Raw genomic sequence first — 21,701 nt, 5'->3', positions numbered from 1 at the left:
CTTCATATAAGTGGAGTCATACAGTATTTATCTGTCTATAACTGGTTTACTTCACTAAGCATATCAGCAAGACCCGTCCACCTTGTCACCAGTAGTAAGATTCCTTCTTTTTTTAATGCTGAACAATATTGCGTTGTATGAAAATGTGATGTATACATACAGTTCTCTTTGTACGACCTTCCTTCCTTAAACAGTCCAGCCATTTTCATAGCATCTGCTATGATTCTAGTGCTAATGGTCTTGTCCTTTCACTTGCATTTCCGTGAAAAGAAGCAAACTTGCGCTGATGCAAACACCTGTACACAAATGTTGATACCAGCTCTATTCGTGATTGCCAAATGCTAATCAGTCTGTGGCCCTCTGTTTTTCACTGCATAAAATATAAACAAATCTGTTCATCATTCATGCTGATGAATGGTGGATAAATGGTCTAGCCAAGAATGAAAGATCCATTGTATAAATGCCATTTGTCTAGGAAGACAGAGATGTAGAAAGAAGTGCCATAGCCCAGGCCTTTAGATAGTATTCAAAGGCATTTCTCTCTGCCATACTTTATACTACATGTGGCACATTAACAGTAGTTAGCAGTGGATTCAAGGCTAAAGATAAATGCTGTCCAGGTGAGAGAGAAAAAGAATTGCTTCCGCAATTACCATCATTCAGACAACACATCATAGGTATGTGACTACAAACATTATTTGTGTGGTGATTAACATTTTGCAAAGCAATTTCATATTGATTTCCTCGTTTTATCCTGACAACATTTTGATGAGGGAGATATCATTATTCCCATGTGGAATATAAGGAAAATAAGGCTCAGACAGGAAAAAGAGTGGTTTAAGATCATGAAGTGATAGAGGAGTCAAGACTCAAATCCAGTTCTTCTGAATCCGTACTCTGGAAACTTTCTGCTTTATTCAGCTCCCTCTCAAGATGCTGGATTGGGCTTTGAAATAGAAAGCCAACATCCTGAGTGCCTTTTTAAACACTCTGAGTTTTACAGCCTATCAAGGGTAGAGGAGAGTGTGAGAGGAATGTTCCCAAATAATCTATTGCATCAAGCAGTATATCTAACTTGCCTTAAGAATTATGCCAAGTAAATACTATTGACCTGCAGAAAATTGACTTTTTCTCTTTATACTTATATCCATAAAGAGAGACTTCTGCTGGCAGAAGTGTAATTTATATAAAATAATTTTAAAACATTCATAACCTTTAATCAAGTAAATATACTTCTAGGAATTTTGCCCTAAAAGTTAACTAAAATGTGTGCAAAGGTTTATCTACAAAAATGTTCATGGTGGCCTTACTTTTTTTTTCCCATTTATTTATTTTATTGCATTTTAGGTTTTGGGGTACATGTGAAGAACATGCAAGATTGTTGCATAGGTACACACGTGGCAGTGTGATTTGCTGCCTTCCTCCCCATCACCTACATCTGGCATCTCTCCCCTTGCTATCTCTCCCCAACTCCCCACCCACCGCTGTCCCTCCCCTATTTCCCCCCAACAGACCCCAGTGTGTAGTGCTCCCCTCCCTGTGTCCACGTGTTCTCATTGTTCAACACCTGCCTATGAGTGAGAACATGCGGTGTTTGATCTTCTGCTCTTCTGTCAGTTTGCTGAGAATGATGGTTTCCAGGTTCATCCATGTCCCTACAGAGAACCCAAACTCATCGTTTTTGATGGCTGCATAATATTCCATGGTGTATATGTGCCACATTTTCCCTGTCCAGTCTATCATCGATGGGCATTTGGGTTGGTTACAGGTCTTTGCTATTGTAAACAGTGCTGCAATGAACATTCGTGTGCATGTGTCCTTATAGTAGAATGATTTATAATCCTTTGGATATATACCCAGTAATGGGATTGCTGGGTCAAATGGAATTTCTATTTCTAGGTCCTTGAGGAATTGCCACACTGTCTTCCACAATGGTTGAACTAATTTACACTCCCACCAACAGTGTAAAAGCGTTCCTATTTCTCCACATCCTCTCCAGCATCTGCTGTCTCCATATTTTTTAATGATCATCATCCAACTGGCATGAAATGGTACCTCGATGAGGTTTAGATTTGCATTTCTCTAATGACCAATAATGAACATTTTTTCATATGTTTTTCGGCCTCATAGATGTCTTCTTTTGTAAAGTGTCTGTTCATATCCTTCGCCCACTTTTGAATGGGCTTGTTAGTTTTCTTCTTGTAAATCTGTTTTAGTTCTTTGTAAATTCTGGATATCAGCCCTTTGTCAGATGGGTAAACTGCAAAAATTTTTTCCCATTCTGTTGGTTGCCGATTCACTCTAATGACTGTTTCTTTTGCTGTGCAGAAGATGTGGAGTTTGATTAGGTCCCATTTGTCTATTTTGGCTTTTGTCGTCAATGCTTTTGGTGTTTTGGTCATGAAGTCCTTGCCTACACCTATGTCCTGAATGGTTTTGCCTAGATTTTCTTCTCGGGTTTTTATGGTGTTAGGTCTTATGTTTAAGTCTTTAATCCATCTGGAGTTAATTTTAGTGTAAGGTGTCAGGAAGTGGTCCAGTTTCTGCTTTCTGCACATGGCTAGCCAGCTTTCCCAACACCATTTATTGAACAGGGAATCCTTTCCCCATTGCTTGTTTTTGTCTGGCTTGTCAAAGATCAGATGGTTGTAGATATGTTGTGTTGCCTCCGAGACCTCTGTTCTGTTCCATTGGTCTATATCTCTGTTTTGGTACCAGTACCATGCTGTTTTGATTACTGTAGCCCTGTAGTATAGTTTGAAGTCCGGTAGTGTGATTCCTCCTGCTTTGTTCTTTTTGCTTAGAATTGACTTGGCTATGCGGGTTCTCTTTTGGTTCCATATGAAGTTTAAGGTGGTTTTTTCCAGTTCTGCGAAGAAGGTCATTGGTAGCTTGATGGGGATAGAATGGAATCTGTAAATTACTTTGGGAGTATGGCAATTTTCACGATATTGATTCTTCCTAACCATGAACATGGAATGTTTCTGCATCTGTTTGTGTCCTCTCTTATTTCGTTGAGCAGTGGCTTGTAGTTCTCCTTGAAGAGGTCCTTTACGTTCCTTGTTAGTTGTAGTCCTAGGTATTTTATTCTCTTTGTGGCAATTGTGAACGGAAGTTTGTTCTTGATTTGGCTCTCTTTAAGTCTGTTATTGGTGTATAGGAATGCATGTGATTTTTGCACATTGATTTTGTATCCTGAGAGTTTGCTGAACTTGCTTATCAGTTTCAGGAGGTTTGGGGCTGAGACGATGGGGTCTTCTAGATATACAATCATGTCGTCTGCAAATAGAGACAATTTGACTTCCTCCTTTCCTATTTGAATGCCCTTTATTTCTTTTTCTTGCCTGATTGCTCTGGCTAGAACTTCTAATACTATATTGAATAGCAGTGGTGAGAGCGGGCATCCTTGTCTGGTGCCACATTTCAAGGGGAATGCTTCCAGTTTTTGCCCATTCAGTATGATATTGGCTGTTGGTTTGTCATAAATAGCTTTTATTATTTTGAGATACGTTCCGTCAATACCTAGCTTATTGAGGGTTTTTAGCATAAAGGGCTGTTGAATTTTGTCAAAGGCCTTCTCTGCATCAATTGAGATAATCATGTGGTTTTTGTCTTTGGTTCTGTTTATGTGGTGAATTACGTTTATAGACTTGTGTATGTTGAACCAGCCTTGCATCCCCGGGATGAAGCCTACTTGATCATGGTGGATAAGCTTTTTGATGTGCTGTTGCAATCGGCTTGTCAGTATTTTATTGAAGATTTTTGCATCTATGTTCATCATGGATATTGGCCTGAAGTTTTCTTTTCTTGTTGAGTCTCTGCCGGGTTTTGGAATCAGGATGATGTTGGTCTCATAAAATGTTTTGGGAAGAATTCCCTCTTTTTGTATTGTTTGGAATAGTTTCAGAAGAAATGGTACCAGCTCCTCTTTGTATGTCTGGTAGAATTCGGCTGTGAACCCGTCTGGACCTGGGCTTTTTTTGGGTGGTAAGCTCTTAATTGCTGCCTCAACTTCAGACCTTGTTATGGGTCTGTTCAGGGTTTCAGTTTCTTCCTGGTTTAGGCTTGGGAGGAGGCAAGTATCCAGGAATTTATCCATTTCTTCCAGGTTTATTAGTTTATGTGCATAGAGTTGTTTGTAATAATCTCTGATGATGGTTTGAATTTCTGTGGAATCTGTGGTGATATCCACTTTATCATTTTTTATTGTATCAATTTGGTTATTCTCTCTTTTCTTTTTTATTAATCTGGCTAGTGGTCTGTCTATTTTGTTGATCTTTTCAAAAAACCAGCTCCTGGATTTATTGATTTTTTGAAGGGTTTTTTGTGTCTCTATCTCCTTCAGTTCTGCTCTGATCTTAGCTATTTCTTGTCACTTTGAGGTTTTTTGATGTTGCTCCTCTAGCTCTTTCAGTTTTGACGATAGGGTGTCAATTTTAGATCTCTCCTTGCTTCTCATGTGGGCACTTATTGCTATATATTTTCCTCTAGAGACTGCTTTAAATGTGTCCCAGAGATTCTGGTATGTTGTATCTTCATTCTCGTTGGTTTCGAAGAACATCTTTATTTCTGTCTTCATTTTGTTGTTTATCCAGTCAACATTCAAGAGCAAGTTGTTCAGTTTCCATGAAGCTGTGCGGCTCTGGGTTAGTTTTTGAATTCTGAGTTCTAACTTGATTGCACTGTGGTCTGAGAGACTGTTTGTTACGATTTCCATTCTTGTGCATTTGCTGAGGAGTGATTTACTCCCAATTATGTGGTCAATTTTAGAGTAGGTGTGACGTGGTGCTGAGAAGAATGTATATTCTGTGGATTTGGGGTGGAGAGTTCTGTAAATGTCTATTAGGTTTGCTTGGTCCAGGTCTGAGTTCAAGTCCTGGATATCCTTGTTAATTTTCTGTCTGGTTGATCTGTCTAATATTGACAATGGGGTGTTAAAGTCTCCCACTATTATTGTGTGGGAGTCTAAGTCTCTTTGTAAGTCATTAAGAACTTGCCTTATGTATCTGGGTGCTCCTGTATTGGGTGCGTATATATTTAGGATCGTTAGCTCTTCTTGTTGCATTGATCCTTTTACCATTATGTAATGTCCCTCTTTGTCTCTTATGATCTTTGTTGCTTTAAACTCTAGTTTATCAGAGATGAGAATTGCAACTCCTGCTTTTTTTTGCTCTCCATTTGCTTGGTAAATCTTCCTCCATCCCTTTATTTTGAGCCTTTGTGTATCCTTGCATGTGAGATGGGTTTCCTGGATACAGCACACTGATGAGTTTTGGCTTTTTATCCAATTTGCCAGTCTGTGTCTTTTGATTGGGGCATTTAGTCCATTTACATTTAGGGTTAATATTGTTATGTGCGAATTTGATACTGCCATTTTGGTGCTAGCTGAGTGTTTTGCCCTTTAGTTGAGCTGGTACTTGTTATTTCTTTATATGTGTAGAGCCTCTTTCAGGAGCTCTCATAGAGCTGGTCTGGTGGTGACGAAATCTCTGAGTACTTGCATGTTCCCAAAGGATTTTATTTTTCCTTCACTTATGAATCTTAGTTTAGTTGGATAGGAGATTCTGGGTTGAAAGTTCTTTTCTTTAAGGATGTTGAATATTGCCCCCCCCCCTTCTGGCTTGTAGGGTTTCTGCTGAGAGATCTGCTGGGAGTCTGATGGGCTTCCCTTTGTGGGTAACCCGACCTTTCTCTCTGGCTGCCCTTAGCATTTTCTCCTTCATTTCAACCCTGGTGAATCTGACGATTATGTGCCTTGGGGTTGCTCTTCTTGATGAATATCTTTGTGGTGTTCTCTGTATTTCCTGGACTTGAATGTTTGCCTGCCTTGCTAGGTTGGGGAATTTTTCCTGGATAATATCCTGAAGAGTATTTTCCAGCTTGGATTCATTCTCCTCGTCGCATTCAGGTATGCCTATCAAACGTAGATTAGGTCTTTTCACATAGTCCCACATTTCTTGGAGACTTTGTTCATTCCTTTTTACCCTTTTTTCTCCAGTCTTGCCTTCCCATTTTATTTCATTGAGTTGATCTTCAACCTCTGATATCCTTTCTTCTGCTTGGTCAATTCGGCTGTTGATACTTGTGCATGCTTCGCGAAGTTCTCGTGTTGCGTTTTTCAGCTCCATCAATTCACTTATATTCCTTTCTATTTTGTCCATTCTCGTTAGCATTTCATCAAATCTTTTTTCAAGGTTCTTAGTTTCTTTGCATTTGGTTAGAACATGTTCTTTCAGTTCACAGAAGTTTCTTACTACCCACCTTCTGAAGTCTGATTCTGTCATTTCATCACACTCGTTCTCCCTCCAACCCTGTTCCCTTGCTGGTGAGGAGTTGTGATCCCTTGTAGGAGGAGAGGTGTTCTGGTTTCGGGCGTTTTCATCTTTTTTGCACTGGTTTCTTCCCATCTTTAAGGATTTATCCACCTGTCGACTTTGTAGTTGCTGGCTTTCAGATTGGGTCTCAAATCTTTCAGATTGATGTTCTGTTTGTTGATGATAAGGTTATTTCTGTTTCTTGGTTTTCCTTCTGACAGTCTGGCCCCTCTGCTGTAGGTCTGCTGAGGTTCACTCCAGGCCCTGCTTACCTGCAGCAGCTGCTGAACAGTAAGGGTTGTTACCAGTTTTCCTCTTCTGCTATCTTTGTCCCAGAAGGTTACCCGCCTAGTGTCAATCTGATCTCTCCTTTATGAGGTGTCTCTTTGGATATATAGGGGTCAGGGAGCTGCTTGAGGAGATGGTCTCTTCTTTATAGGAGCTCAAATGGTGAGCTATGAGCTCTGTTGTTCATTCAGAGCTGCTGGGCAGGTATGTTTAGGTCTGCTGCAGCAGAACTCATAAACTGCTTTTTGTTCCCAGGTGCTCTGTCCCAGGGATTTAGGGCTTTATTTGTGAGTTTCCGTTATGCTGCTGCCTTCTTTTTTTTTTCCTTCAGACCTGCCCTGCCCAGCAAGGAGGCAGCCTAGTCACTGTCGGCCTGTAGAGGCTTTGCTGAGCTGCTGTGGGCTCCGCCCAGCTGCCGAGTGAACTTCCTTGCAGTCCTGTTTATATGGGTGTAGTTAGAACTGCTTTGGCGATGGTGGCCCACCTCTGTTGAGGCGGAGTCTCTCTGCCGTGGCAGGCTGCCTTGGCAACGGTGGGCTGCATCAGCAATGGCAGGTTGCCTTGGCAATGGCAGGCTGCCTCAGCATTGGCCGACTACCTCCGTCATGGCGGGCTGCCTCGGTAATGGCAGACGCCCCTCCCCCACAGAGCTGGACCGTCCCGGGTTCAGCTGCGCTTGCTGTGAAATTCTCAATCCAGAGTTTCTGGTTGCTGTTCTTTTGTGGGGGTGGGGCCAGCCGAGCCTGATCGCCTGGCTCCCTGCCTCAGAGCCTTTTTTAAGTTGGTGTTCCAGTAGCCTGTTGAAGAGGCGCCGGGGTCTGTTTGTTTTCCCCTGCGGCCACTCACTGTGCTGGCTTAAACAGCGGCACTGAGATTTGTGGCGCTTTTTTCTTTTGCCCTGGAATCTACTGTCCTTGTTCCCTGCTCAGTCCCCTTTTTAAACAGACAAATGGGCAACTTCCTGTGGCTCCTATCGCCAGCCAAAAGGGCACCCGGACCAGTGTGTTTTGTACCACTGCTCTGGGGTGCTGAACAAAGCAGTCACGCGGGGCAAAGCAGCGGCGCTGGCCGGCACAGCCGCTGTGGCCGAAACAGCCGCGCTGGTGAACGTGGAGCTCCTCCGCCTGGGAATTTCCCAGTCTGTGGGCAATAAAAATGCGGCGTCCACTCACCCTCTGCGCTTTCACTGGGAGCTGCCATCCTCAGCTGTTCCTAAACGGCCATCTTGGATCAAGCAGGGCCTTACTTATATTAGTGAAAAACTGGAAACCACTTACACATTCCCAAAGAGGGAATTTCTTCAATAAATCATGGTACATCCATAAGTGGGATTTTTTTTTATCAGTGACAAATCTGTTGTAACCCAACAAGCCCACTCTTAAGCATTCACCTTAGAGAAATCAAAACTTATGCCTATGCAAACACCTGTACACAAATGTTGACACCAGCGTTATTCATGATTGCCAAATGCTAAAAGCAGCCTAAGTTTCCTTAAACAGTTGAATGGATAAATACGCTGCAGTACACCTATGTAATGGCATATTACTTAGCAATGAAAAGAAACAAATTCTTGATACACACAGCAATATGGATTATGCTTTATGCTGAATGAAATCAACGAGTCTCAAAAGGTTACATACTGTATTTATATGGCATTTACATGACATTCTGGAAAAGGCAAAACTATACAAGCAGAGAAGAAGTCAATAGTTACCAGGTGTTGGGGCTGGAGGTGGAGTTGACTATAAAAGGATAGCATGAGGAAATTTTGGGTGTGAGGGAACTGTTTTGTCCTTATTGTGATTGTCATCACATGAGTCTATACATGTGTTAAAACTCAGAACTGTATATACAAAAAGTGATTTTTACCATATGTACATTTTTAAATAACAAGTCAATTATAGAAGAATATATGAGAATGTAGAAAATGTGTTCATATTATATTTCCCATAATATATTTTGAGAGAAAAAAGGCAGTGTAAAAACCTTTGCCTATAATATGATCTGAATCTCACATAGTAAATGTGTGTTGATATGAAGTCATGTATATGGAAACATTAACAAGTTATAGCTGATTGGTGGGAATACAGAGGGTTACAGGGGATTTGAATTTTCTTCTGGGTGATTTTCTACAGTCATGATATTGTTTTTCTAGTCAAAAATAAAAATAAATATTATTGAAAATTAAAGAAAAAACAAGGGCCGGGTATGGTGGCTCACACCTGTAATCCCAGCACTTTCAGAGGCTAAGGGGGATGGATCACAAGATCAAGAGATAGAGAGCATCCTAGCCAAAATGGTGAAACCTGTCTCTATTAAAATACAAAAATTAGCTGGGCGTGGTGGTGCACACCTGTAGTCTCAGCTACTCAGGAGGCTGAGACAGGAGAATCGCTTCAATCCGGGAGGTGGGGTTGCAGCAGTGAGCTGAGATAGCGCCCCTGAATTCCAGCCTGGCAACAGAGCAAGACTCAGTCTCAAAAAAAAGAAAGGTGAAATGAAAAAAGAAGAATGAAAGACATAATGTAAGGGACGGTGTCCAAACTGAGCCAAGAATCATATGAGCAGCCATAGATGGTTTGCTAGTGGAGATGGGGTTGGGATATTTCGATTAGAAGCAGGCTTGGCTGCACCTAGTTAAAGTAAACAATGGCTTAATGGAAGGGTTTAATGTTTCTTGCATAGAAATTCAGAGATAAGCAGGGATAGTGACTCCTTTTCATCAGGAACTCAAACTTCTCATATCTTTCTTCCCAGCCACAGTCAGAGCCCTGCCCATATACCCTCTGGCATTTACCATACCCACGAACACCAAACCTAGACTTTCATCTACAAACACCTGCAACTCTGACTTTAGGCCTTTGCTGGATACTGGGTCCTGCTCATCAGCACAAGGTGCAGGCCAGAAATGCCAGGGATTTAGTGACTACCCCCTCCATACTCCAGGAGCAGCCCTCAAGCAATAGTACATAAATAACCCAGTTCCCTCATCCCTCCGGTGGGATAACTCTAAAGTGTGTTCTGCCCTGAGTGCCTAGCTGCTCTGAGCCCTGGGTGACCCCAGCTGCAATGTGTCCTTTATCAGCTTTCTTACCTTTCTGCCTTACTTCCCAACTCCTCTACCACTGCTCCCTTCAGTTGCCACCAAAACTGCTTACACTCATCATCATCTTTTTTTTTTGAGATGAGTCTCGCTCTATCGTCCACGCTGGGGTGCAGTGGCATGATCTCAGCTCACTGCAACCTCAGCCTTCTAGGTTCAAGCGATTCTCCAGCCTCAGCCTCCCAAGTAGCTGAAACTGTAAGCATGTGCCACCGTGCCCAGCTGATTTTTGTATTTTTAGTAGAGACAGGGTTTTGCCACGTTGGCCAGGCTGGTTCTGAATTTCTGACCTCAAATGATCCACCTGCCTTGGCCTCCCAAAATGCTGGGATTACAGGTGTGAGCCACTGCACCTGGAACCACTCACCTTCTTGTCTCATCTACTTCTGGGGGATTGCAACTAGACAACTTCCATTCTCCTGATTACTATACCTGTGCCCATCATCATATCTGTGTTCCAGGCAGGAAGAGGATGCAAAAAGGGCAAAAGCTGCCTCTGCATTTGGTCAGCCACCTTTAAAGAACTTTCCCAGAAGCCTCACACAAATACCCTCAGTTGACATGCATAGTCCTTGGGAACACTGCTGCATCAAACAGTTACAAATTCTGTTACTAGGCCAGGCGCAGTGGCTCATGCCTATAATCCCAGCACCTGGGTAGCCCGAGGCAGGCAGATCACGAGGTCAAAAGATCAAGACCATCCTGGCCAACATGGTGAAACCCTGTCTTTACTAAAAATACAAAAATTAGCTGGGTGTGGTGGCGCACACTTGTAAACCCAGCTACTTGGGAGGCTGAGGCAGGAGAATCACTTGAACCTGGAGGCGGAGGTTGCAGTGAGTTGAGATTGCACCACTGCACTCCAGCCTGGTGACAGAGTGAGACTCCATCAGGAAGGAAGGAAGGAAGGGAGGAAGGGAGGGAGGGAGGAAAGGAGAGAAAGAGAAAGGATGGAGGGAAGGAGAGAAAGAGAAAGGAAGGAAGGGAAGAAGGGAGGAAGGGAGGGAAGGAGAAAAGGAAGGAAGGAAGGAGAAAGAAAGGAAGGAGGGAGAGAAAGAGAAAGGAAGGAAGGAGAGAAAGAAGGAAGGAAAGAAGGAAGGAAGGGAGGGAGGGAGGGAAGGAGAGAAAGAGAAAGGAAGGGAGGAAAGAGGAAGGAAGGCAAGAAAGAAAGGAAGGAAGGAAAAAGGAAGGAAGGAAGGAGGGAATTCTGTTACTAAAGATGACGGAGACTGGATATAATACAGGCAGCTGTCTCTGTCACTGAGCACAGGGGTCTGAAAGCAAGGACAAATAAAGGCATTCAGGTCATGTAAGGAAGGACTGGGTTTAAAAAGTGAGGAAAAGTCAGGATGTAAGGGTTCTTGGATACCAAAGGAAGGAACTTTAAAATTAGTTTATTAGCTTATTTAATGAGTGGTTTAAAATTCGTTTATAAAATATAGAAGGTTTTTGAGTAAGAGCAATGTGCTCCAAATAGTACTTTGGAGAAATTAATCTATTTGTGCTACACTGGATTAGCTGAGAAGCTAGGGAGAACCTGCAGATGGCTATGAGGCTATTGCCAGAACAGCAGCATGAGAAAGTGTCTACACTTTGTCCCTCTGCATTCACTCCCCACACTGCCCTGCCTCACCCTGGGTCTTGTGAGGTGGACCTGTGCGGGCTGCATGAATGGAAACCCCAGCTTGCCTAGCTTCAGGCTGGGCTCAGCGAGCGCAGCACCATGGTCAGACATGGTAGGAAATGGAGAAGGAGGTTGGAATGCTTATTCCCCTGACTCCTTCCCTACCCACTCCCCTTGACCAAAGATCCTATCACATGACCTTATGCACATGCTCAATGGCTCCCTTTTAACAAACACCTTTGTAAACGGCTCATCTACTAGTCTCTTCAACTTAGCCAACTTGATTATGCCATCTGTTTTCTGCCAGGACCCTGACTGATACAGTCCCATTATAATATATGTTCTTGTGAAGCCTGATCCCATTTGAATAATAAGGCCCATAAGGGTGTGGTGCATGTTAGGACTTCTTTCCCCAACCCACCCCTGCCTGCAAATACCTAGCATGGAGCTGAGCACATAATGTGTGTTCAGTAAATATCACTGTATTGATTTTAATGCTGGAGTGGCAGATGTGCTCATTGAAAGATATCCTCAGAGACTAAAATTAAGAGCAAAGTAGCAGGAACTGTGTCTGTCTTATTTACTGCAACAGTGCCAGCACTTTGCACAATACCTAATGCAAAGGAGGTGCTCTGTAACGAAACGTTGCATAACGAGTGAAGTGATGTTAGTTACCTTGTGTTTTCGTTGGGAACTGGGCTCTGTTTTTGTCTTCATTAGGTGAAAATAAACTACATCTTAGCTCTTTTGAAATTAGCATCTCTGGAACTGATCAGATAATTTATTGGGGACATTTAAAACAGGAGCTATGGTGGAGATTACAGATGACTACAGATGACAGGAAGGCAATTTTTTACCAGAGTAAAAGGAAGCTGTTTCTAATCATCACTAAAGCTATGGAAAATTCAAAAAAGCTCCACCATAATGTGATGGCAATAAAGTTGTTCAAGCAGTTCCTGGAAAACCACTTGGTGGAAATGATGTAGAGGGTAAATGGAGATACCAGATATAAGATAGCAAACTTGGACTAGATGATGTAATAATCCTTTTTAAGATTTTTGTATTTACTTGGCTTTTTGGCAAATATTTATTATCAGTTATGTACCATACATGATAAAATAGAGTGAAGTTCGAAGACTAAACAGACTTAGTTGTAATCCTGATTGCCCTCTGTACTAGGTGCGTGACCTGGATTAGTTTACTGAATGTTTCTGAGCCTCGGTTTCTTCATCTGTAATAATGGAATAGCGTGATTTCACAGGGTGCTTGAGAGAATTACATTAGATAACATACAGTGCAGGGCACATGGTAGAAATGCACTATATTTTTTTCTCCTTTATTTCCTGGATCATCTATGTGATACTATCTTGAGTAATAAACCAAAATAGGATCTAATTTACGATCTTACTAGCTCATTTGATCTTGTGTGATCTCATGTGATGCTTCAACATCTGCAAAATGAAAATGACAATACCTCACAGGTCATTATGAGTATGAAATTAGCTAGTTTAGGTCATGTTTCAGGTACATAAGTTGTTTTTAATAACTCCTTGTTCCTTTCTCCACCTCCCACCTTCTCCCTCACTTCCTTTAGATCAAGCATCCTTAATGAGAGTGATATCGCTCCCAAGAGGGTGAAAGTTGTTTCCTTGATAATGAAAAAAATAATCTTACTCTTTTTACGTGTAAAGCACAGATACACATAATCCATAAACAGACATACGGTATATCTGTAGTATTAAGATTTTATGAAAGATGAAACAACTAGTAAAAAAAAAAAGTCTAAAAAGATTCCCAGGGTGTGGGGTGCAGAGATAGTGGGGAAAAGATTAAGAAATATTGCTCATTGCATCAATATGGAGTATATCCACAAAACCACTACCAGAATTTGAGTACTTCTGTGGAGCTAAGTGCCAGTGGCTAGTAGATCTGCCCTAATGCCTTTTGTTAAACCCCAGAGGTGAGTTTTCTATTTTACTTCCAGTGAATGCTATATTGGTTATTTATCTAAACTGTTTCCATTTTTTTTTTTTTTTTTGTGATGGAGTCTCACCCTGTCACTCAGACTGGAGTACAGTGGCATGATCTCTGCTCATTGCAACCTCCATCTCCCGGGTTCAAGTTATTCTCCTGCCTCACCTTCCTGAGTAGCTAGGATTACAGGTGCATGCCACCACACCCAGTTAATTTTTTATATTTTTAGTAAAACAGGGTTTCTCCATGTTTGTCAGGCTGGTCTTGAACTCCTGACCTCGTGATATGCCTGCTTCAGCCTCCCCAAGTGCTGGGATTACAGACGTGAACCACCGTGCCTGGCCTTGTCCCCGGTTTTTTGACCCACCTATGTCATCAAACTCCAAATTCACCAAATATGGGAAAAGTAGAAAGACTAATGAATGTGTTTGGGTTGGAATTCCAGAGAGTGCTTTTTTGGCATGTCTTAAAATAACATTAGCATTCTTTTTAATTTTCTGGTTAGGCCACTGTGTTGATTAAAATATGGCTTAACACCAGGGTGCATCACTTGGCACATTCTGTTCATCATGCGTTTAAAAATGGTTGAAATAGAACTTTCCCTAAATAATGTGGCCTGTGCTTGTGATTTTCAAAACTACCTTGGGTACAATATTGAATCCTGTCACCTCAAGGGAGGAAAAGCTTTTGAGGGTAGAATTGCTACTCTTTCTTGCTCTTAATAACATACTGTGTCTGTAACACACAGGAAAACTCAGAGGCTGGTTTTGCAATAAATAAATGCATGTGTAGTTTGCTATTTAAATTCAGTAGACAATACCCCATGATGCTGGTGCCGTATGCTAATGGATGTTTTTTACATTCAAGAATCTGAATCACAAAGCTGCGCTGGAATTACACATCGTGGTTATAGACACATCTGTATAAGAAAATACCAAAGGACAACCCGGTGTCATATAAAAACTATTTGCCAATAAATCTGCTTTTGATGGGCTACTAAAAATGGACCCATCAGGCATAAAAGATGTGTGTGTCTATTACGTAGGCTAGCTTTACGGAGAATGACAAGCTTCTACTGGTACACTGAGATAAGAAACAGCTGTTGTTGGCATCAGTACTAGTACAAGAAATGAAAAAATTCTGTGGCACACTTATGAGCACTACCATATATTTGATCAACTTTTGAATAGATGCAATACGAGAGTCTTCTGGCAGCCCCAAAATGAAATTGCCGACAACCCTTAAGAATCTCTTGAGAAGGAGCACTGAACCCAATTCCTTGGAACTATCATCCAATTGTGTGTTATCTCTAAAGCAGGTCGTTCCAGTGTGTGTGTGTATGTGGTTATGACGGAGCAGGGAAGGAATGAGTGGAGGCTGTTGTTATTTTCCTTTTTCTTTTATTGTGTCAAGGACATTTTGAGTATAAAATTGCAGGGTTCCAAACAATGACTGCAAAGCACTTGCTTAGGTGAATTTAGAAACTGTGAATCAAAGGGAGAAAACATCTTTCAGGAAAAAAACATACACTGAATCTTACCATTGGGCCTATTTGATGGCTACACATAAAGACAAACAGCATTTTTTTAAAGAGAACAAATGAACACTAACTACAATTACCAAAGCTTGAAATTTCATATTGATCTAGAATGTATGATATTTTAAAAATTCTTTTAAAATATTTTCAGCCATTTAGTTCAAACATATTCTGATAAATTCTCTGACATTTGATTGGAACTTTTTCCCTTTTAATGAAAAAATATAAAGTCAACTCTAGATACCCTACGTAGGTCTTCCCATTAGCTCAGCCAGGCAACAACAATTTTCCTCTGTCTCTCACTGCTTGGAGGTCGTTTCTTTCAGGCCAAAAGCCCCTCAGCCAGGCCAGACAGCCAGCAATCCTCTCGATCATACTTCTTTCTGAGAGACGCCTGAGAATAGTGTAGGAAATCGAAAGCAATTCTTCTGCTATCAGCGGATGGTCTACCATCCTCTGAATTAGAATTTCTGGACCACTAGAATGATTAAAAAATAAAAAAGTAGTAAGGTATAACAAGAGAAATTGCAAGGCCTCAGCCCATAGAGACCTTTAAGAAAAGAATAGCCATTCTTTTCTCAGTTTAGATATTCACAGCCAGTGAAAGCTGGACCAAAAGCTCTCTGGAGTTCTCTTCTTCCTTTTATGATGCTGGTATTTTAAGAAGAAGGTACACTGAGCAGCCAGGAGCTATAATTTCTGGCTCTCCACCATGTTTCCTGCTATAGAGGGCTAGCTTTTTTACATTTCCGTAACAACAAACTCTGACCAGGTAGGTCAGGAAGTCTACCCATGTTTTTTACTTATTTATTTATTTATTTGTTTTTTTTGAGACAGAGTTTCACTCTTGTTGCCCAGGCTGGAGTGCAGTGGTGTGATCTTAGCTCACTACATCCTTCACCTCCTGGGTTCAAGTGATTCTCCTGCCTCAGCCTCCCAAGTAGCTGGGATTCCAGGCACCCACCACCATGCCTGGCTTTTTTTTTTTTTTTTTTTTAGTGGAGATGGGGTTTTGCCATGTTGGCCACGCTGGTCTCGAACTCATGACTTCAGGTGATCCTCCTGCCTCAGGCTCTGAAAGTCCTGGGATTACAGGTGTGAGCCACCATGCCTGGTCTTAGCCCATGTTTCTAAATCAGATCTTATTTACTCCATGAACTTATTTGGACAGGAGAGCTGTATCCTACAGAAGAAAAAAGGACAAAAGGAGAGTTTGGAAGAGAATGGAAGGGGAAGCAGGGAAGGCAGGAGGAAGGAAAAGAAAGGAATAGAGAAAGAAGGACAGAGAGAAATTGAATGTCAGGGACTACTTCAAAACCGCAGCTAAATGTCTTTTTTCTCCATATTAAAATTTTCCATATGCCAAAATAAAAAAGTATAATTAGTGGCTAAATACAAATCCATTTCCTGTATCGTTTAAATCACACATCTCCAAGGTACAAAATAGCATGTCTGGTTAAAGGTTGGGTTATTTGATCCCTCTTATTACTTTATATAAAACAAAGAAGCTGGAGTTTCATTACCCTTAAATTGTCTGGCAGTGGGTGAAGTTAACTTTTATTAGAAGCTGTTCTTTCATATTATACAGTATAGTCAAGGATATATTAGCTTTGACGTTTTCTTACATCTCAATACACTGCAGAGTGAATTTACTGTGAGACTAATTTAAAAGGGAGTTTTTCATAGGCGGAAATAATGGTCAGCATCAGCTGTGCTTCAAATTATTAGCAGAATGAAAATTCAGGGAAAAACATATAGACACATAAAATTGCTAGAAGTTAATAAGAATGAATCTTATATTTCTATTTCTGATAATATTCTGTGTTTCTTAAAGCTCCAGTGTCTAAAAACTATAATCAGGAGGAAGATGATATTGTTGAGGAAACGCTATAGTGCCTCCTAAACAAGATTATTTTGTCTTAAAGAAAGAAAAAGAAACATCGAATCAAACAGTATATAAAAGTTATTTGTAGAGATTCAGCTTTAGGAAAAAAATCCTACAACTTAAGCCTGAAAAAAAAAAACAATGCAAAGATCATTCATTTGACCAATACACACTGAAGTCATAATAAAACAAATTCCTAGTATGTGACATGAAATTTCACCTATAGGATTCATCACTCATAACAAAAGTCTTATTACACTCTGATATCAGTAGCCATTCCCTCACTTTTGGTCACCTTTTGTGATAAGATCACACTGGTCAGCAGACATTTTGAGGCACCAAATTAAGCCTGTCTTTGGTAAATGGATTTGGATTCTCTTTAAACCAATAAAGACAAAAACAAGCATACCAGAGTGATAAGCATATTGCTTTAGCTTCAGTAACTTAGAATGTAAACATAGCACACAGGGATATTTCACCTACTGAATTAATAAAATCCAGTCAATCAAATAGTAAAAGAGATTGAGAACCAGCAACAGGAAGTATTATAAGAAAAGCACTCAATGGAAACACATACAAGAAACCCCATCCGTCTACTCATTCAGTTTCTTATCTGTTCTATAGGTTTAGCAGTGGAAAGGTTTCCGTTTGTTTTTTTTTTCCTTTGCATTTATCTTTGTGCCTGAATGAGTTCAATTTCACTTAGATTAGGACAGAAATTTCAGAACAGCAGGTTAATCTGTCCCATCTTCATGGGCAGCTGAGCAAACAGACCAATATCAGTGTAAAATTGTAATTCTGGAGATTAATGTTGTCTTTCCTGTTGGCGATGAATTTGACCTCCTTGTCTTTCTTTTTTTTTTTTTTCCTCTCTCCTTTTCAGCTTCTGTCCAGGGTCCCTGGGAGAGAGCCATCTCGCCAAACAAAGTGCCCTACTATATCAAGTAAGTTGGAAGTATCACATTTTTAAAGGAACATTTATTGTGACTAATCTGTATATTCACAAGTGAGTTTATTTTTTAAATGCGACATTAGCCTGGCCTACAATACCTATTTTTTTTTTTTCCTGAGGAAGCTTGGATGATAAACTTATTCTAAAATTACCATTGTAAATTTGCTGATGCAATAGGGAACCATTTTTCAGAAAAGTTTATTTAATGCAGGATATATGGTATGTTTTGTGACAGAGGGGGGCAGGTTTTTCACAACAGAACAAAAATCTCCAGATAATTTTATTGATAGTGGGGGTCAATCTTTGCAAGAACAATTTCATTTATTTAGGGGTTTTCCCACATTTCTTCTTCAGATAAAGATAAATGATTTCTGCAGTTACATGTACACAACTGTTTTGGGTGAATGAATATTTCATGTTTCCAAAAGGCAGAAAGCAGGAGTCCTCGATTTGTGGGGCTTAGTTGTTCATTCTTGATACATAACACTTGGTATTTGTCACTTAACAACAACAGAATGGTACTGTTTTCTGAAAATGTTTGTGCCAGTCAAAAGAATGCGGATGCTTGAAAGCACCTTCTGTAGGATTTTGCGTGAAATATAAATGACAATACATTGGGTCAACATGGAGGAGAGAGGATAGTGAGTGATTATGATACCTTTCCAGTCTCTCCTTCATTATACGGTAGAGTAACTGTTAACTGAAATTTAACTTTGAATTGGAAACCTCAACAACAATTAAAATTTACTGAGTTCATAAAATAGTCTTCACTACCATCTGAAGTCTTTGAACTAGCTTCTGCTCTGAGTACTACTAAAAATATTATATGTTTTCCCATTTTTTCCACCTGCCATCTTTTATCGAATCTGTTTTTATTCTTTCACTGCCCATCAATTCTTCTTAATTCAATTCTAAAGCAATAACAGCAGTCCTAGATCTTCATTACTACAGTCTTCAAGAAATTTGATTTTGTGCCTCTATTTTGTTAACTCAGAAAAATGGGAGTGAAGGTAGTCTTTTGACTCTTTCAGAAGGGATTCATCCTTTAGAAAATGGTTTACCATTTGTCTTATTAAATTTTTCCAGATGAGGTATCTCTTAACTTTAAAAATTCTTTGTTAGTATGCTTTGATTCTGCTTTTTTGGTTTTCTTATTTTTTGAATTTAATTTTATTATTTTTGTTATATTTAGTTCATTCGTTTACTCACTCAAAATTAGACATTTTAAATACCTATTTAAGTCACATGTTTTATTAAATAATTTATTGATTTAGACATCCACTGTATTATCTTACATCCACTGTATACTTTATGGAACAATTTTCTTCAAACTCTACACACAGTGATTTTCTACATCAGTGTGTTTGTCCTCACAAATTTTTATTTCTGAGTAAGGCCTGAAAGACCTGCTACTTCTTCTACCAATTCATAAATCTCTCACTTTTATCCAATTCCTTTGTGAGCTGAAATACTCTTTTTCTCTTCTCATATATGAGGTTTTAGAATCACTGAATAATTTAAGACAAATTTAAGCTATTATTCTTCAAATGACTATTCGTTTGGGGCTCACTAGAGGTCTCACATGGATTCCTAGGGTCTACCCAGTTCCATCGTTCTTTCCCTAAATATTCATCTTCTCCCTGATGTTATGTCTACTACAAGAGATCCCAGTACATTGCTGTGGGTGAATGGAAGTGAACTCCATCTAAAAAATTAAAAAGAAACAAATTCCAGAAAAGCTGTAATTCCTTTCTGTGTATTAGTCTCTTACTGTTTCTCAGTGGAATTAGAGAGCAGCTACATATCCTAAAATGTCCAATGCTCCTTCATGTACCTGAAGACGATGGTGATGGTATTGATAAGGGCACAGATCTATGAATAAGAAAACTTCAATTTTAGTCCTCCAGTCTAGTCTTAGAGGTTCTGTCATATTGATAAGGGCACAGATCTATGAATAAGAAAACTTCAATTTTAGTCCTCCAGTCTAGTCTTAGAGGTTCTGTCATTAGTGAATTGTATGGCTTTAGGCAAGTCACTTAACCTATAAAAACCTTGGTTTCTTTCTTTCTTTCTTCTTCTTTTTTTTTTTTTTTTTTTTTTTTTTTTTTTTTTTGAGACATTCTCACTCTGTCACCCAGGCTGGAGTGCAGTGATGGATGTGATCTCAGCTCACGGCATCCTCTGCCTCCCAGGTTCAAGCAATTCTGTCTCACCTTCCCGAGTAGCTGGGACTACAGGTACCTGCCACCATGCCCAGCTAATTTTTGTATTTTTATTAGAGATGGGGCTTCACCATATTGGTCAGGCTGGCCTCAAACTCCTGATCTCAGGTGTTCCACCCACCTCAGCCTCCCAAAGTGCTGGGATTACAGGCGTGAGTCGCTGTGCCCAGCCAAACCCTGGTTTCTAATTTATAAAATACAGAGTTGGACTAGATGATATCTAAGATCTGTTTAGCTCTAAGACTTAATGAGTATGACTCATTCAGTTGTCTTGTCCAAACTTAAAAACCTAAGATCTCAGCTTTTGTTCAATAATATCTTTATTTTTAAAATGCATTATTTTAATTAACGTAATGTAAATTCTTTTTAAAAAATAGGAATTTCATTTTTCCACTGTTTAATTAGCTTCAGATATGCCCCATAAACCCACACCAATTTCACCAGGCACTTCTTTAAAAAGCTCAAATCTTGGTATATAATTTAGGACTATTATTCCTCCTGGCTCATGATAAGAGAGATAGAACAATAGGCAGGCCAAATTTGCAGAAAGTTGAGTATCCAGACCTTAAAAGCCTCTGAAATAATCAGTTCCTTGGAATGAGAAAATAACATAATTTCTCTAAAATATCTCTGAAATGTTATGGAGAGCAATTTTCTCTACAATTATAATCTGTTTGAAATTACAGATGATATAATTTCTCAAATATAAGTGTAAAATGTTAAACTGTAATATAGGGAAAACACATGTTTATAAAATGAACATTGTCAGTAAGCAGATGATTAATGACATTTGTGTCTTACTAGCCATTACTGTTATCTAAAATGTTCTATTGAAACCAAATTAATTTGATGTACAAGGTTCAGTGGACTTTCTGCACTTCCTATTGCCACTCATAATCTGAGATGCCATATTGGTCTAAAAATAATAAAACTAAGTTTACAGTGACAATTCTTCAACCAGTCCTCATTTTCCCTCTTTCTTACCTTGTTTGTCTTGACTTCCAGTCAAGAGTTTTTACCACAGATGCCCAGCTGCAAAACCAGGTGTCTTCTTGGACTATGTTTGCAATGCTTTATAACTTTTCTTTTCAATGCTGGGATAAAGAGATCGCCCACATAACAGGAGGTTTCTATACCAAGAGCACAGTTCCTGTTGGTTGTTGAATGGTGCACTCATCCTTGAGGTTTTCAGTCATTAACATCTTTTGCTCTAGTTTGCAAATCAGGCAGTGTTTATGCCTGCATCCTGACATCAGCTTTTCATATGATACTAAGAACCTTTCAAACTACATGTTTCTCTAGTTTATTAGTCCACAGCATACATCACTGTTACAGTTTTCATATTTCCGCTCCCTTGGGGCTCCCTTATTCCTGCCAGTATCTCTTTCAGGTTATTTGATTACAGCTTTCATTGCCACTGAAAAAATAATCACCAACAATATTCAACCTGTTACAACTGCCTTTTCTACTCTCTACCATTTTGCAGTTTTTTGGCCTACTGTCAAACTCATGAAAATTTCAATATAATAGCCTTTAACCAGCTGCTGCATTCTGTTAGGATTTCTTTCACCTTTTTATGTTGCATACTCCCATATGGGTAAATCAAACAGAGCCAAGAGCTGGGACTCTCTTGCTTTCTTAATGAGTTATAGAATTATTCTTCTGTGTTCTGGACTGTCAAAAGAATTTAGGAATCCCAAACATGCATGCAGGATGTTCCAGCATAGATGTCATAATAAAAGCATAAGAAATATCACACTGGCTCAGACCAACAGGGCATCTAGCTTAGAACTGTGTCCCAG

At 39.9% G+C, this 21,701-nt stretch overlaps 1 protein-coding gene across 14 annotated transcripts in view; it reads left to right on the top strand.

The window, feature by feature from the left end:
- The window catches only part of DMD (dystrophin), a 2,282,798-nt gene that overhangs the window by 2,050,800 nt on the left and 210,297 nt on the right, over positions 1-21,701 (top strand). For all 14 annotated transcript variants that reach the window (XM_032285804.1, XM_032285805.1, XM_032285797.1 and 11 more), the window contains one exon: positions 17,609-17,669. In XM_032285804.1, coding sequence (XP_032141695.1) covers positions 17,609-17,669 — 61 coding nt within the window. The remainder of the gene's footprint in view (positions 1-17,608; positions 17,670-21,701) is intronic.

This window comes from Sapajus apella, unplaced genomic scaffold, assembly GCF_009761245.1.
Source record: "Sapajus apella isolate SASKATOON/1434 unplaced genomic scaffold, GSC_monkey_1.0 scaffold17, whole genome shotgun sequence".
NCBI lineage: Eukaryota > Metazoa > Chordata > Mammalia > Primates > Cebidae > Sapajus > Sapajus apella.
The sequence above is the reverse complement of the archived record's forward strand: the minus strand, read 5'-3'. Positions and strand labels throughout refer to the sequence as shown.